Below are 17,158 nucleotides of genomic sequence, written 5' to 3' on the forward strand. Positions count from 1 at the left end.
ATCATGATGGTTTTCTTCATGAGAGGGAGCCTTGTGACAGCAGGGGTACACTCTACATCCTTACATTACATACTGTACATGAATGTATTGCCACTGTATTTATAGGGATACCAAAAAGTAGCGCTTTTGATTCTGAACAATGCAGTTGGGAGAAGGAGCCAGATGGACTGTCGTAGACAAATTGAAGTGGCTGAAATCAAGAAAACATACCGTGGCAAGGAAATATTGAAGGAAAGCAGGATGTGATATGCTAGTAGGCAAGTGGTGGACTAGTGTACTGGAGCATCTGTGCCAAATATGGACTAGATCCCAGAATCAAGATACAATGAATCTCCAAAAGTGATTCAGAGCAAACATGCTGTAGATCTTCCAGATCCATAAATACACAACACTGGAGAAATACCAAGGAATGAAGGAAGAACTAGAGAAAGTGTGTATGGCAAAGACAACAGTGCTGCCAGTAGTTGTCGTGGAATTGGCGTCAGTACCTCCCAAACTGGATGGATGGCTCTGGTAAAACATTCAACATCTCCGTGGAGATCAGCGCAAAACTAAGCAGAAACTTAAAGATCCCAATCCTCTGATAGAGGACCTGATCTTAGTGCCTCACAAAACGCTGAGTAAGAAGGAGCCAGATGGTCGGTCATGGAACATCAGCAAATTGAAGCAGTGGCTGATATCAAGCGGAAGCTACCAGTGGTAGGTGAGACATCACTGTCCCAAATATAAATTAGAAGTCAAAGGAATAGAAATGGCAGACACCATGGAAGAAGAAGAAAAACAGGAAGTTGTTGACCTCATAGTGTCTAACAGGAAGCTCCATTCTGGATCTTTGTTTCACTCTTAATCCCACCTTCGGGATGGTCTCCTGCTCCAAGACCATCCAGGGCACAACCACTGGCTAATTTACCAAATGCGCTTGAGAACAACAAGGCCAAGATCTTGTGGAACCTCCAGATCCTGACTGACAAACTCCAGACAAACTTGCCGTTTTATTATGCAGATTGTGAATCCATGTTATTGTAATGTAACTGCGCAGGGAACAATGCAAACACGCAAGCCTGCTCAGGAAAATAAAGCAGTGATAATATTTATTAGAAAAAAAGAGCGCCTTTCACAACACTATTTTTTAGATGAATACGAGCGTGTTGCAAGCATGTGATCATGAATAATACATTAGTGTAAACTCAGTGGAAGATTTTTTACAGCAGCTAATGCACTAGCTTCCACTTGTGATATAATGCCTTCCATAAACTGAGATTAGTTTTTTAAAAATGTATACTGTAAAGCCGCTATATAATATATTAGGGAATGCAGCTGGCCATGTCGTTAACGTGGAGTTCAATTACAGGGTGAAAGTTAACTTCTCCGTCGGCCGACTATTGTTTTCTCAGTCACGATACAGACAAGGAATCTATTCCTCATTCCTCCTGTAGCCCTTAAAACAAGTGCACGTTATTTCGGATAGAAAAAAAAATCCTATACAGAGGACAATAGCTTTTCAAAGTGTTTACCCGATTGTACAAGACGTCCATTTATCTTTTCACGGTTTGTCCTCATTAGCGTCGTTTGTGAGTTGGAGCCTACCTCGGCCGACTTGGGCCAACAGGGTCGGCACATATAGCCTCCAAATTGTCCCGCTACTTTTGAAAAGTTACAGAAGGTGCCGGATCTTTACGCTTTCGGCGACGAGACTTTGTACCTGAGCATATATCCTCTGAGGACCCCATTGAGCTGCGGTTCTGGAGGAGGCTGCCACTGGACCATGATGGACTGGTTTGTTCGTCCGCTGGCCACGATGTTCTTGGGAGGGGCACTCGGCGCCTCCTCTCTCAGCATCAATCTGAAATAGGCAACAAAATAAAACAGGGAAAAGAGATATTTATTAGGAATGGTAACTACTATTTTCTACGCTATCTTTTGATTATTAAAAGAGGAGGTGACACAAAATATGTTTAATGCACCCCCAATAGTCTTGACATGGCATTCTGATTAATATTGCATTGGCGGAATGTAAACAAAGGCAACATGTTTCAACCAATCTCAGGGGGTGGCCATTTTGCCACTTGCTCTCCTCTGAAAATGACATCACAGTCATTCAAGTAATGACCACTCACAGCTCATGTTTTTTTTTTTTTTTTTTAGTTTGGCTACGTGACGCAAGCTGCAAGCTGCTCGCAAGCTGAGCTGTGATTGGTTATCTGAACCAAGAGCAACTGCGATGTCATTTCCAGTCGAGGGAAAATGACAAAATGGAATATTTCTTCTTATTTGATACTCCAGATACATAAATGGATGAGAATTCTTGTCTTTTAAAATAGTGATAACAATAATAAATAATAAATTCTGGTCACATATATTTTTTATGGAGAGGAGCTGACACCCTTGACTAATGCATATCTAATATAAGCCCATTGAGCGCTGTGGTGCTAACTCTGACCGTTGGATGGCAGTGTTTCCACACCTATAACACGGCTATTAAATACATGCAATTCAAAGTATGGAATGGAAATCTTTCAAATGATACCAGCCATATTTGCATAGACATAGCACACAATATTCTGTTGGCCTTGAAAGGTGTGTGAAAATGCTAAAAATACTGTCCCTTTAGACGTTTCCTTTTCCAATAAAGCTCGGCACCCAAAGAGTTAAGCACTAAAGTAACGAATTATCCACTAAACGAATTAAGCGTTCAAATAACCAATTACGTAATGAAGTACAAAAGTAATCAAATACTTTATACATCAAAGTAATCTATAAGTGTCTTTGACACTTGTGAGCTCGGTACTTTGGCACTAGCCAATGGGGATCTTGAATAAAATCGAATGAAATCACAACTGGAAGAGACGTTTTGGATGAAATGTTGAATTTTGGCCACTAGGGAAACCGGATAAATAGATGATTAGCATGCCCATCGCTAACGAATGACCACATTTGCTTGTGAAGTGCGAGACAGCTGCGACTTGGTACAACAAATCATCTCACATCTTACGCAGTATTCATGTATCATTACCCAATTCCTCATTCATCTGTTTCAGTCTTGCAGCGCCATGCATTTCATTTGTTTTCCTTGTCTTGCAGTATTGTTCATTTATTTCAAACAATCACAACTACAGCTACAGCCGATGATGATGGAAGTGCTTTTGCCATCATCCCCCGGGACTGTTGGCGCTGACACGGGCTCTTTACGACCGCCAACTGCAGATTGCCTAGTGTGCTTCCATGCCCTGGCGGCAGACGACAAAAGAGCACTTAGTGTATAGCTGTCACAAATTACCATGAATTTCACAAGCTTTCATACATCTGTTTTGTGCATTCGTCACTTGATTTTTCCATCGACAATCTCTAGCCAACCGCAACGCGCCAAGCAAAGCGGCATTCCCATCCACATACAATAGAGCCTTGATAGGGTACCGACAAAGCAAGGAGTAAATGTATGACAATCGCGGAACAAGAAATGGAAATTACAGTGAAATCCCACTCCATTGCAGAGTTTTAAATAGGGTATTCAAATTTTAAACAGCAGGGGGCAGTCAAGCAGGAAACAAGCTCGGTCTACTCATTAAGAGGATGAAGAAGAAGAACAGGAAGTTCTTGACCTCATAGTATCTAACAGAAAGCTCCATTCTCAAGTATACTCAGGGAATATTGTTGAGGCATCGTCTGTAAGTGACTTTCAGGACAATATTAGCTATGTACGTATAACATTATGTATTAGTGAGATAAATATTAGTGTTTGTTGCTCTCATTCAATCCCAAACACATATTTTCATTTTTTGTCCTCCACGAGCCCGGATAATCAGTCCCATATACTTACATTTTTTTTTCAAAAAGTTTCAAATGCTTAGCAAAAGGAGAGACTAAAATCGGCTCGTACTTAATGCACTAGGTAATTGATTACTTTAAGTAATTAAGTACTAAATAATCAATTATTTTAAGTAGTAAAGAACTAGAGAAATAAATTCGTTTTGTAATCAAAGTACTTGATACGAATGTAAAAAAGGAATCCATTACTTTTCCATTACTAATTAATCGATTACACCGTAACACATTTTTTGGGGGGGGGAAATATTAATTACCTGGGAGTGAGTGTCTAGATTCTAGATCCGTGAAAAACGTATAAATATGTCTTTAGGATTGAATGAGTTATAGGGATAGATTAAGCGTTTTTCAGTACGGATAGCAGCAAGTGCTGCAGGTGCTGCGTTTAACATTTTCTGGAGCTATAACAAACATGGCTGCCTCCAGAGACATGCCAACCACCATGTAATATCATTTATTGATAACTAGACCTATGATTATATTTAAAACATATTGTTAGTTATTAAGAACACATTCATTTGCAAGTTTTTGACATTTACAATCATTTAATTTATTACTTTTTAATAAAAAAATGGTCTAAATTTTACACACTGTCCCTTTAAATGGTAATGGCTACCTGGCTTGGCGATTGCTAACGGTTAGCATAGGCATATTTTTTATTGGTGTCTAAAAATTTGCATGTAAAGTATATAACAATTACTGAAAGCGGGATCCCCTAATTATTTGACTGAATAATTGATATAATAATTTCCAAATGATTAGATGGTAACAGCACTATCTTAAATACATTTCCGCCCAGTTTACATGTCTCTAGGTACTTTTTGCTTTTAAATATCCCGTGCCCTCATTTGCCCGGCATTTCCTCCGCGCAATAAACCAGCATTTTTTTCCACCTCCTTTGAGCTGCGGTCGACTCAAGCGTTTCATTTAAAAGTCGATACGCAATGTGGATCGGGTGTGAGGAAAGCATGTGGGCATTAAATAGGGGAGGATGACACAGATAGAAACTTCTGCTAATTCCTGCAGTGTGGGGAATTACACACACGCGCACACACGGATAAAATGTTCATCTCCTCCAAAAATCCATCCTCTTTTCCTTAATAGCAGGGGACAGATAGAGTGTGTCAACCAGCGTTCAGACAAATTTATGAGCCCGAGTTCTTGTTTTGAAGCAGCATACGCCGTTATGTATATTTGTGTGGGAAAGTGTTGGCGCCTCCGAAGCGGCTGGGGCTTTACGACTCGTGTTTGCGCGAAGTTAACGTCCCCGTGTTGAACCCACTTGATGTGAAATATTTACTCTTAAATGGTTTGGGCGGGAATGAAGGCAATTCACGACATGTTTTTTCGCCGTAGGGTGCAACGGCTTGTGCGTGTGCGTATGCTAGCTTGGCGCGCTAATGTCGATTTCGGTCCAAAAATATGTGACATTGTCAAATGTTACATATAGCATAGCCGGTTTCCATGACGCTGAGTTGTATTTTTCATCATTTGTTGTTTATGTCGAGCCATCAAACGTAAAACGGGTCCATGGTGCAAAAACACGATATTCGGGCAATAAAATGAAAACTATTAACAAAGTCATTATTTGACTTTAATTCAAATTTCATTGGATAAAAGTTGTTGACAAAGAAGTATTTCGAAACCCCCTAGTGTACAAATGAGTCAGAATTTAGACTTGCAAGTTTTCGCCATTAAATTTTGTGCTACAACATGCTAGGCAGCATGAAGATTTATAGCACATGTTGCAGCATAATGAACAGCAAGAACAAGAGGGGGCAATTTAAAGGCTCAAATATACTTAAAATATATGCCTGTGAGTATTTTTGCATATTCCGTTTGTGTGTTATCTGTGTTAAAAAGCAATTTTACATGTTAGCAATTAAATCAGCTAATTTTCATTAGACAAATGATATCATTCAAAATAGTGGTTCTCGAATGGGGGAGGGCACGAGTACATTGTTATTCCGAAACAATCAACCTCGTCAAGTCTACTTTGATACTAGTTTGATTAAAAATATATTCCTTGAAGCTCCATTGGAACCATTTTCTAGAATCTAAATAGACCTTTCTTGCAGACTCGTGCAGAATTGCTTTGCTGGAAATGGGGAAAAAAAGTTTAGGATCATTTCCAATTTAAAAATGAGTGAAAAAAATAAACTCATATTTATTTTTTTCAAAGCGGAGCTTCGACAATTTTGCAGCGCCTGCAAAGACCATCTTGACATAAACTGCATGGCTTGTCTTGGTGCACCACCTAGTGGCTGAATGGCTGATGATATTTGCGTACTTATAAACATTCTATAGCAAAATTGATGGCCATAGCCGTATTGTTATTTTTCAGTTATGGAGCCAAAAATGAAACAGATGAGACCACAAGATCGAACTTCTAGAGCTGTTGAATAAAATACACCTTGAGATAACACTACAAATGTATTTGCAAAGTTTAAGAAATCTGACAGTTTTCTTTTGAGGATGAGTTTAAGTCTATTATTTTTTTATTTAATAACTGCTTTGGAAAAAAAATTGGGAACCACTAGTGTAACTGTACAAATATTCAAAGTTTAAATATTTTAAACATGTGTGGTGTTGGTAAAACTAGTCATGCAAAAATGAAATAAAGGAGAAATTTCATATGGTCTCTCAGCATAGCGAATTTTCCACCGATTTCACGCGCATCTGAAACTTCTTAAACTTTTTTTTTCCCACATATCCGCACACACCACTAATGATTCTGTAACTGAGCGCATCATCACTCAGGAGGGAGATGTGGCAAGTCGTAATCCGTGCCAGGGAAAAGGCCAACGGATGTTGTGGTGCGTCCTAAGCCGAGCGACAAATGCGATGCTTGTGTGAGTGGACACATACGCCGCTGATTATGTAAGCTGAAGAGCTTACAGTAAAGCCACAGGCTGGGCCAGCTTGCGCGAGTTTTTTAAAAATTTTTTTTATCATTTCTTCCCCTCCGCCTCAACGGGTTTGGGAACCGTAATCAGTAGCGAGGGCGCGTCGGGTCAGCGATGGACGCCGAGCGGGGTTAACAGGAAGGAAGAGAAAAGGGGAAAGACAAGTGAAAGATGATATAATTGAGGGCAAAGGATATGATGGACAAAAAGTGAAAGGTTGCCAAAATGGCGGGGGAAGTGGAAGGTGATCAGGCCATTTGAGGAAATTGGAGGAGGAATCGAGAGGTCAGGCGGGATCATCTCGCTCCGCCGCCTCGTCCGCTAATAGTAATTTCACAACAGCAGAACCTTCAAAGTTCTTCAGTTTTTCTAATCAAAATCAGCTCCCAAAAATGTCCAAAATATGTCCAAAAACGACGACAATTTAATATTGTCTTAAACTCTAATGATATTGATTCAGAACATTAATAAGCAAGTATGCAAATAGAGATCATGGACTTGCGAACAGGATGATTACGATAATCCCCCGATGTTATCTCAAAGGTTAATCGAATGTTTCCAAACAAATCAACAGAACCGAAACGTGTGACTGAAACAATTAACACTTCATTTTAACTGTCAGCCGCCTCGCAAATGATGGGACGCCCTTCACCACTGTGTCTGAACAACACTGACGGGCGATCAATTCAACTTTATTTAGATGTAAAATGACTGGAAGCAAAAGTAACAAGCAATCAAATATTGTTATAACGCGCGATGTAATGTGCATATCCGCCTCACTAATTGCCCGGCGAAGTTAGCAGTTAGTGTTGCAATGTGCTGTAAATCACATTCATTAGAAGGGGTTCATCTAAGAGCGCCAAGTCATGTTTAAGAGATTTTGCATGCTGAATGATCAGGATCCTGCAAGTCACCTTTGTCTCAGGCAGTGGTTTGAAAATTTGGGTGCTTGTACTCCTGGGGGAACGTCAGATTTTAGTTATTTTTTTCAAGTCAGGTTTTCTGCTTGTATCTCCAAATAGAATGTAATGCGTTTTAATGTGGTAACTTGAACAGTGCATGTTTCTTTTCAAATTAAGAGCAAATTATTTGGAACAGGAAGCAATCTATAACTAAATTGCTTTTTTTGCGATTACGTTTCTTTTGGATGGATGCAAATTGTCATTGGTGACCTTTTTCCTAAAGACGACCCAGAAATAAAAGATATGATCTACCTTCTGGAGTTGCTAAATAAAATATTCATGGGCTACCACTTTAAACTCAGCCTACACCAGACATCTTCTGGATTTTGGACTAAATCTGGTCGAAATATTATTTCGATTCTAAAATAGGTCACATCTTGTCATGTACGAGGTGTAAAAATCTACGCTAGGTCGAACATGAGGCGCGTGGTTTATTTTTTTCATCCGACTGATGCATTGATAATAAAAAAGAAAAGACCATCTGAGACTTCAGTAAAGCCAGTGGCAAATTTGGATTTTCAGGATCAATATCTTTGAATCAAAATGTTGTCTGAAAACCAATGATGGCTCTGTCCCTCAATCAAAATACCGACTTCTAGCTTCAAAACATTGATAAACAATAAAAGCAAAACGCCCTCCGAGTGACAATAATACTGTAATGTCGATGATTTTGCCAGTTATTAACTGAGCTAAAACGCAGGGACGTCTGCAAACTGCAAGACGCGAGAGAGGAAAAAATTGCCGATATACGATGTAGAAATGCCTCGAAAAGTACTTTTGTCATTTTAATAACAACAATCATTTTAATTGAACATCCGTGATATAGCGATTAAATCATATTTGTGTTTTTTGTAAAAATCGTCCAAATTATCGTAAAAACTCAACGTACTAAGAACATTCGGTACTCGGGAAGACATTGGAGTCGGCAATTTTGATTCCTGAAAGACAAACAAATGTTGAATCCACTTGCCAAACATGAAGTTATGAAGTCAACTAAAAGGGGTTTGAGAATGTGAAAACAATTATTTTAATCCATCTTTTTGCTGTCAATATTCGCTGGCGCTTTCCTACTCTGACCGCACTGACGCATTTGGTCACGCCTCAAGCTTGGAGCAGCGGGAAGCGTGGCGCCCCTCGCTCCTCCTGAGTGCACCAAGTGCCTTTTTGGCCAGTGGCGCGGTGGCGCGGTCTCACGCCAGCTGACGTCCGAGAGATTAAAAGCTCCGCGCGTGTGCTCACATACGAGGCGAACGGCGATGAAGAGCCGCGTCCATCTGCTCTGATATGCTGACCGCTGATGACTTGTCAGCCTGCCAGTCTCCCGTTTGGGGAGGATCCATGCACTCTGTTCCGCAGCGCTTCTAACAACCTACCTACTTTGCGCTGAGGAGCAGGTGGCCCGTTGCCTGACGGAAACGACGCGTGCAAACACCACAAAGAAAGGGTTATTTATTTATTTATTATTGTATATGGTTTGTTTTTTTTGGACTATATGCTGCAACTTTTTCCTTGCAATTTGAGCCCTGCGGCTAATAGTCCAGTGCGGCTTATCTGTGGGTGTTTTTTTTTTTTTTTTTGCTACACCAGTGTGGTTTGTATTCCGGAAAATATGGAATATATATATATATATATATATATATATATATATATATATATATATATATATATATATATATATATATATATATATATATATATAAATATATATATATATATATATATATATATATATATATACTGTATTTTTTGGACTATAAGCCACAACTTTTTCCTTGTAATTCAAGCCCGGCGGCTAATAGTCAGGTGCGGCTTATCTGTGGGTGTTTTTTTTTTTGCTTTACCAGTGTGGCTTATATTTTATATATATATATATATATATATATATATATATATATATATATATATATATATATATATATATATATATATATATATATATATATATATATAGTGAGTTGGGCGTAGGTCAACATCTGCATGGACGAAAATTCTCATCTTTTAAAATATGTAACATTTTTTTATGGAGAGCAGCTGAGACCCTTGACTAATGCTTACCTAATATAAGCCAATTGAGCACTGTAGTGATAACTGTGACCATTGGATGGCAGTGTTTCCACACGTATAACATAGCTATTACCTAAATGCAATTCTAATGAAGTAATCTTTCATGTGATAGCACCCATGTTTATATAGACATATCACACAATATTCTGTCGCCCTTGAAAGATGAGTGAAAATGCGAAATTTACTGGCCCTCAAGAAGTTTCCTTTCCCGATAACGCTTGGCACTAAAAGAGCTAAGACACCTGTTTTTGAGAACTATATGTTTCCTTGAACTAAAATTAGTTTAGGTTGTTAAATGAATGCAGCCACAACATGCGTTCACCATAATTACAATTGGCAGCAGCTCCCTTGCTGAGATTATATTTGGAGGAGCGACATCTGGCATCTGTCAATGGCCACATCTGTGCTATTGTACTCAGAAGCGCAATTGCAAACCACACCTCCTCCAAATCCTCCTGTCAACGTCCCGTCTTTTTTACACGGGCAACACACACCTGCGCAACAATGGGTGCGCTTTTAAGGCCAACTCCACGCTCCCGCTTTCACAAAAAATCCGCTCACTTTCCCCCTAGCCACCATTAAATTCCCAAAGAATCTCAGGGTAAGAACACAAACAAGAATGCGAGGGTAGAAAATCCGGCCACAAAAGCAAATGGACTTTTAACAACAAACCTTCAAATTAGAGTACATTCAGAGTTGGAATCCCGCTGGGTAAGGCGCACGTGAGTCTGGCCTCTCCATGGCCACGCTCATCATGATAATCCTCCTTTCTGTCTCTCGTTCAGTTTGAAGCAAAAACTCTATTTCACAGAAAGCGTGCCATGTTCCAACTAGCAAATTGATTTCATCCTTTCAACAAAATACCCAATAAAACCGCTTTGAGTCTTGAAAAACCTCCCTAATATAAAAAGTCGATAAATGTTACTCTTACCGCTGGGTCTCTGTGCTGTACTGACCCCGGCCCACGTGGTTGACGGCGCAAAGTCGGAACTGGTAGGTCCGGGCGGGCGTAAGTCCGCCCACTGATATGTTGGTCACGGTGGGATCCACTTCGGAGAGGTAGACCTTCCATGGAGAGTCTAAACACATCACAAAGAAAACATTCCGAGCATTAAATAAATGGAAAAAAAAGAGTCAGAATGTGTTTCATGTTTTCAAAAAGATTATTTTTGGACGTTTGGATATTGTATAAAAGCTCCTTTCAGCTTAACCTAGATCCTTGCAGATGATAAAGAATATATGACCATGAGTAGTTGTGATATCAAAACGTGTTGCTGCATCGATCGTGTTCGAATATTAATTGTTAGTTTGGGACGTTTGTACAATAATAATAAGTCTCAGCTCCTTTCAGCTCATCTTAGGCGAGGTTCACACTGCAGCCTGAAGTGACACAATTTCGATTTTTTTGCCCCCATCCAACTTGGGCATTAACTGGGCATTAGGGCTACACGATTATGGCCAAAATTTCGGTCAATGTTGAAATCCTAAATATGAATCGTCATTATTTATCTTGTTTGGTCAAACGTGTCTATTTATTGCCCTTTTTTTAAACAAGCAGTATCAAAACAAGGCTTCAAGGTTTGATACTTACTAATAACAATTATAATAAACTAAAACATTTCAAGTAAATAATAATTAAAACAAATGGCACACAGGGCAACACAGCTAACTTATTGTGCAAACCAATGAAAAAATAAAGCCTACTTGGAACAAAGCACATTATTTACTTGTAAGCACATTTTAATCAATTAGCAGTCAAAATGTGATTTTTGCTCTTTTCAACCCAAATCTGATTTTTCAAAATGAGCCTCAATTCAGAATCAGGTGAGAAACTAAATGCCATTTCACACTGGTAAATAATATATGAACGTGAGAAAAGCAGAGGCTTTTGTCATGCAAACATGTGGGAAACATTGCCCCTGGTGGTAGGATGACAACACACTTGATTTGACTTTTAGTATTAATCGTGGCAGCCAATATCCTGATTGTGATTAAAATGCGATTAATTGTGCAGCCCTACAGGTTATTAAGCTCCAAGGTGTGAACCTACCCTTAGAACCTCACAGAAGATAAAAACTATTTGACTGTGAGTAGTTATAACATTAAAATATGCTGCGAGACCACTTTTGTTCAAATATGAAATACTTAAAAGATGCCTAAAATGTCTTATAGTGTGTGTTTCCCATTATGTGTTAGCATGACGCTAGAAGAAGAAAAGCTGATTTTGAAGTGCGGTGAGCTGAGTTTACTGCTGCAATACAACGCTCACTTTATTTCTCAACCCAGTTCAACAGTGAGACGATTCACCTGCAAATACGGCCACCTCACAAAGCGCGCAGGTAAAAACTTTCATCTGGTCGCGAGAATGCTTTTATTAGCAGTGCAATGGCTCATCTTTGATCTTTGATCCGTACATAAAAGGATGCAACACCATTCATGTACCGGCTAAAATAAGACATGTCAAGGAAGATGACAAAACGCTGCCAACGCACTACGAAAAACACACCAAATAACACACCAGGGTCAATTTAATAACCTTATCAGGCTTTTATTTTGAAGTTGTTCCTCGCGGCCAAGTCATATTCACTCACTGATTAAGAGCGCTTAGTAAACGTTAGTTAAATACACTGTCATGGGATGATAAGGCATATGTCTCTGGCTCGGTGCATTCAAATGCAATCAGACATTTCAAATTCAGACAGTCCATCACGGCAGTGAACAAGAATTAGTGTCAAATATCTTAAGCACTGCAGTGAACTAATAACTGTCAAATAGCTGAACAATGTAGCCTTCCAATCAACTGCTAAAACCTGACATATATCTAGAAGAATGATGGGGGGGGGGGGGGGGGGGGGGGGGGTTAAAATCACTTTCCTATCTGAATTAATGACAGTAAATGGTCCATTTACTCAATTAGTTATACAATACCTAATTAAGAAACGGGGCTTCTATTTTCCATTCCACTGCTTGAAGTATCAATGAATCAAACTAAAGAATAAACTTTTAAACACCCCCCCCCCCCAAAAAAGTGCACTTTTAAAAAGTTACAACAGAGGTTTGAGGCTAAATGGTGAAGTACATTATGTAAAAGTTGATAAAATATGACATTTGTACCAGGTACCACATGGTTTTAACACTTCTCTATTTTGTTTATAAAAGTACAGAGATGAAATAAAATAAGATTTCACAAAATGTGGGGGTGCTTGGATTTTGAGGAGCAAAGCACCTCCCCCTAAAAAAAAAAAAAAAAAAAAAAAAAAAAAAAAAAAAAAAAAAAAGGGTTGGCAGATGTGATTCCGACGAGCAGCTCGATCTGAAGCCTTAAGCAGGAGCGACTGGATGAAAGCGCATGAAATGACATGAAATCCCTTTAAAAGTCACATCCAAACTGAATTCAAAAAGTTGAGAGCCTTGTTGAATATTGTCACCTCAAAATATGACTTGCAGTAAAGCACCCATCGAGAAATCAGCCACTTTTGCAAAATCTCGACATCCCGATTGAGCTTCTTCAAATCTTCGTAATTTACTATAAGCCGCAACGTGACCAAAATTGTTTTTTTTGCTCAATTTTTGCTGCTGCTGGTCTGATAACAATGTGGCTTATAGTCCAAAATATATGGCATATATTGTGGGATCTCCTGAAATTTATAATATCCAATGCCGACAACTACAATGAACGCCTGTGTTACAGCGTCCCTGACTTACATTTTTTTCATGTTGCGATGTGGAATACTGAGTTTTTCATCCTCTAAGGCATTATCCCCGCTTTGCGACAAAAACAACTGTCATGACCCTAGGGGGTTAGTTGTATTTGTGTTGTTTTGTCTCCATCTGCAGACGTTTTTAGATAATTGCACTTATTTTCTGTTACAATCTCACCGCCTCACAAAGATGCTACTCTGCTTTTAGTCGGCTTCGCTCGTTTCAAAATGGTGGAACGGTAAAGCTTTCGCGAGTGGTTACAAAACCGTATTTATAGTGCATTTTACTGCTTAATTCAAAGACGCTCGTGATGTTAAAGAGAGAAGTAAGAAGATGATTTATATGTAAATGAAGCTGGAGATAATCAAGAAATACAAAGCTAGCCTAGCCTAGGCTACCCTTACTAGGGAATATAAGCATAACAAGCGCCGCTTGCTAAGGTAAATAAATCCTTTCTATATTTTTTAATTATGATGTTTTCTGATAGTATACATGTATATTATATATACGTAGCACTTACTATACTATTTTATTACCAATATCTAATATGTATGTACAATTTTGATTTTTTTACCTGGGGTTCTAAACGCATTAGTTATTTACCATAAGTTTGGATTGCCTGCCATACGGCGAATTCGCCTTACGAGCCCAACCGCGGAACGGATTAATCTCGTAACACGGGGGCCCACTGTATATAAATCACATTCCAATTTTTTGTGTGATTTTTGTTTGGCGTAAAATGGTGATCCTTCTGGTCATGATATCGTCATGGGAAATGTTCACATGGTTTCATCTGCGGAAACAACGCTGGCGAGATACAATGAGACAGTAATGAAGGAGCGCAGATGTTGATGTACATATTGGCGCCAGCTCATCATTGTCTTCCTGCACCTTAAGATGGGAGAGACAGATGCGCTATTCTCATCTGACTGGCCGTGTGTGTATTTCAGTGAATGGCGGGCATAATGTGGGAGTGTCTGCAAACAAAGCAAAGGCAGCAAAGCCATTGTGCCACGGAAAACTATGAGCATTACTAGCAACAATCCCGAGTGTCTAATATCTCATAAATATGTGTGGGTGCACTCACACAGATGACAACATGACAAAACAACTTTTGTCCGGCCCTCAATCTGCAGGCCGACTGTATTTTTCTTTCACGTTTCTTGTCTTCTCTAGTGAAGATGTTTTATAAATTTTGCTTTCAACATGCAATTAAAGAGCAGATGAAATTAAGTAGCTACCCTCTCACGAGGACTATTTTTTAAAACCGGATTTACACTTTGGTTATATGTGTATGTTTTTACGTAGAAATTTCAATGAAATAAACAGCATTACGTTAAACGTGGGGCATTTTTAGACCAAGAACTAAAACAATTTTGCACTTTATGAGGTATTTTAGCAATCAATCCAAAAACAGCGGTACCTTGAGATATGAAAGCCCCTGTTTACGAAAAACTGAATATACGAAACCCCACCTGAAGAATTTTCGACATATAACCCCCAAAAAATGTTGAGATACGAAAATTTGAAATATTAGCGCGCCGCTAATGCGATCCTGCCTTCTATAGCCTGCCTCAAGCTGCTATGCTAGCCTTTTAGCTTCCTGTGATGGAAAGGGCTAACACAGACGCATGGGTAACGTGGCAGTTTTTTGTAGAGTGTGTCAACCTGTGTAATATCAACAAACACTAATGTGACCAGGGATAAAAGGTGTGTTTGTGTTTGAATTTTTTTACTTTTTATTACCGTAATCCCCCAATTATAGGACACACCTGTGTATAGGAAGCAGCCTTAATTTGAGGGTCAAATTCTGGTATTTTCTATGTCTAGAACAAACCAAAACTTTAACGAGTGTAAAAACTTTAGCAGTGCAGAATAAATCATCTTATAATTTCATTAAAATTTCAGGTATTTATATTTGAAAGTTATATATTTATTGTGGGTATGGTGCCTGTTGTGTGACTTGCAGGTAAGTGAGTGGGCGAGGGAGTGAGAGAGGCAGGGGGAGGAGCATTTGAGTGTGCAAATGAGTGTTGGGGGATTTTCACAGAGTGCCATTAAAAAAAAAGAAAAAAACTGTAAACCTTACCTCCTTGTAAACTTGTTTGGTAAGCTAATCTATGTTGCCTTCCGGTCTCTAACCTTCTACGCTCCAAGAATGACTTTTTTCTTGAAAGCTACTGTAATATACCTGTGTGTGAACAACGATGAACTCGGACGTTGGTTCAGTTTGCTTGCTACTTATGGAAAATAATGCGAGAGTTGCAGCTAACAAACTGCTCGTGTTAACCGATTGTTGGTTGTTCTAGTTGATCCCATTACCGTATTTACCATAAGGATACATCCGATAGAGCATTCGTACGTCATAACAGCTCATGTAGCTAACGGATGCTATCTTCCTCAAATGCAGTGGGAAAAAAAGATAATCTTTTAGTTAGCATTTATAGGACGCACCCATCCATTTGGCCTTCATTTATGGAAAAAAAGAAATGCGTCCTATACTTGGAGGATTAGGGTTTATACCGTAGTGTAGTGTTGTACAAGTATGTTAGCTTGGGGGCTTCCTTTTGGCATAGATTAGAAGGGGGGAGGGAAGCGCTTTAAGCGCCGAGGTAATGAGTTGAACTTTTATAAAAGTTGGGTGCAAAGTGCCTGTCTGTGCACATAAGAGAAGCAGCGAGGATGTCAGTGTAGCCATCTTGTCATTCTCTTCCTCAATCCCTCTTTCCCTCTGTGTGCCATCTGAAAGGGACTCGGCCTGCTGTTCCAAACATCTGTGCTGACACAGGGGCAAGAGACAGCAAGGGAGAGGGAGCCAAAAAGAGAGAAAGAGGCCGGTGTGGGAGAGGGGGGCCTGAGAATTTATTTATAGGGAACCTGGACGTACATTTACGCAGCGACGCCATTCCCCATATGTCTGCTTTATAATCGAGCGTACGTTGGTGGCTGCTAGACAGCGAGCAAACAGCTGTTGCTGAAACATACACACACACGTGTACGTACTGTTCTCAGAGAGCTCCAACAGATAGTAGAGAAGCGGAGAGTTGCCATCAAACGGTCGCAGCCAGGAGAGAAGGACTGAGCGGGAATCCGAGTCGTTCAGACGCGCCGCCAACGAGCGAGGAGAATGTGGTAGCTCGCTGTGCACCAGACAAAGGGAAAAAACAAACAAAAAAACAGTTGGACAATGACATACAGTCGATCATAAGAATATACCTCCCTCAAATTTGACTGATTGATTGCAGTCCATGGAACAAGACTGAAGAAATAACACTTTTTACAATATCCTCTCAAAACAACAGACATTCTTTCCGTATCTGACTATTATTTTTAACGGGCGGTGCATACTTTAAAAACTAAGTAGACGACAACTAGATCGTTGTCACGACAAAATAAAATTATTCCAATACCGTTCATTTCATACTTGACTGGATAGCCTATGTTTTATTTCGAAGCATTTTCTGACTTCCCTTACCAAATTTCACCCAAAAAAAAAACAAAAAAAACAAATTCACTTCAGAGCGCATATGCCGCATACTACTTACGCATACAAGTACATCTATCTATCTATCTATCTATCTATCTATCTATCTATCTATCTATCTATCTATCTATCTATCTATCTATCTATCTATCTATCTATCTATCTATCTATCTATCTATCTATCTATCTATCTATCTATCTTTCTATCTATCTATCTA

General features: G+C 39.3%; 1 protein-coding gene across 1 annotated transcript in view; it reads right to left on the reverse strand.

The window, feature by feature from the left end:
• sdk1b (sidekick cell adhesion molecule 1b) overlaps positions 1 to 17,158 on the reverse strand; it is a 276,164-nt gene that overhangs the window by 71,862 nt on the left and 187,144 nt on the right. The window contains exons 14-16 of the mRNA XM_088419820.1: positions 16,460 to 16,596; positions 10,686 to 10,833; positions 1,703 to 1,843 (exon numbers count right to left, since the gene is read on the reverse strand). Of these exons, the coding sequence (XP_088275946.1) occupies positions 1,703 to 1,843; positions 10,686 to 10,833; positions 16,460 to 16,596 (426 nt within the window). The remainder of the gene's footprint in view (positions 1 to 1,702; positions 1,844 to 10,685; positions 10,834 to 16,459; positions 16,597 to 17,158) is intronic.

Source organism: Hippichthys cyanospilos, chromosome 7, assembly GCF_059441005.1.
Source record: "Hippichthys cyanospilos isolate Australia breed blue-spotted pipefish chromosome 7, RoL_Hcya_1.0, whole genome shotgun sequence".
Lineage (NCBI taxonomy): Eukaryota > Metazoa > Chordata > Actinopteri > Syngnathiformes > Syngnathidae > Hippichthys > Hippichthys cyanospilos.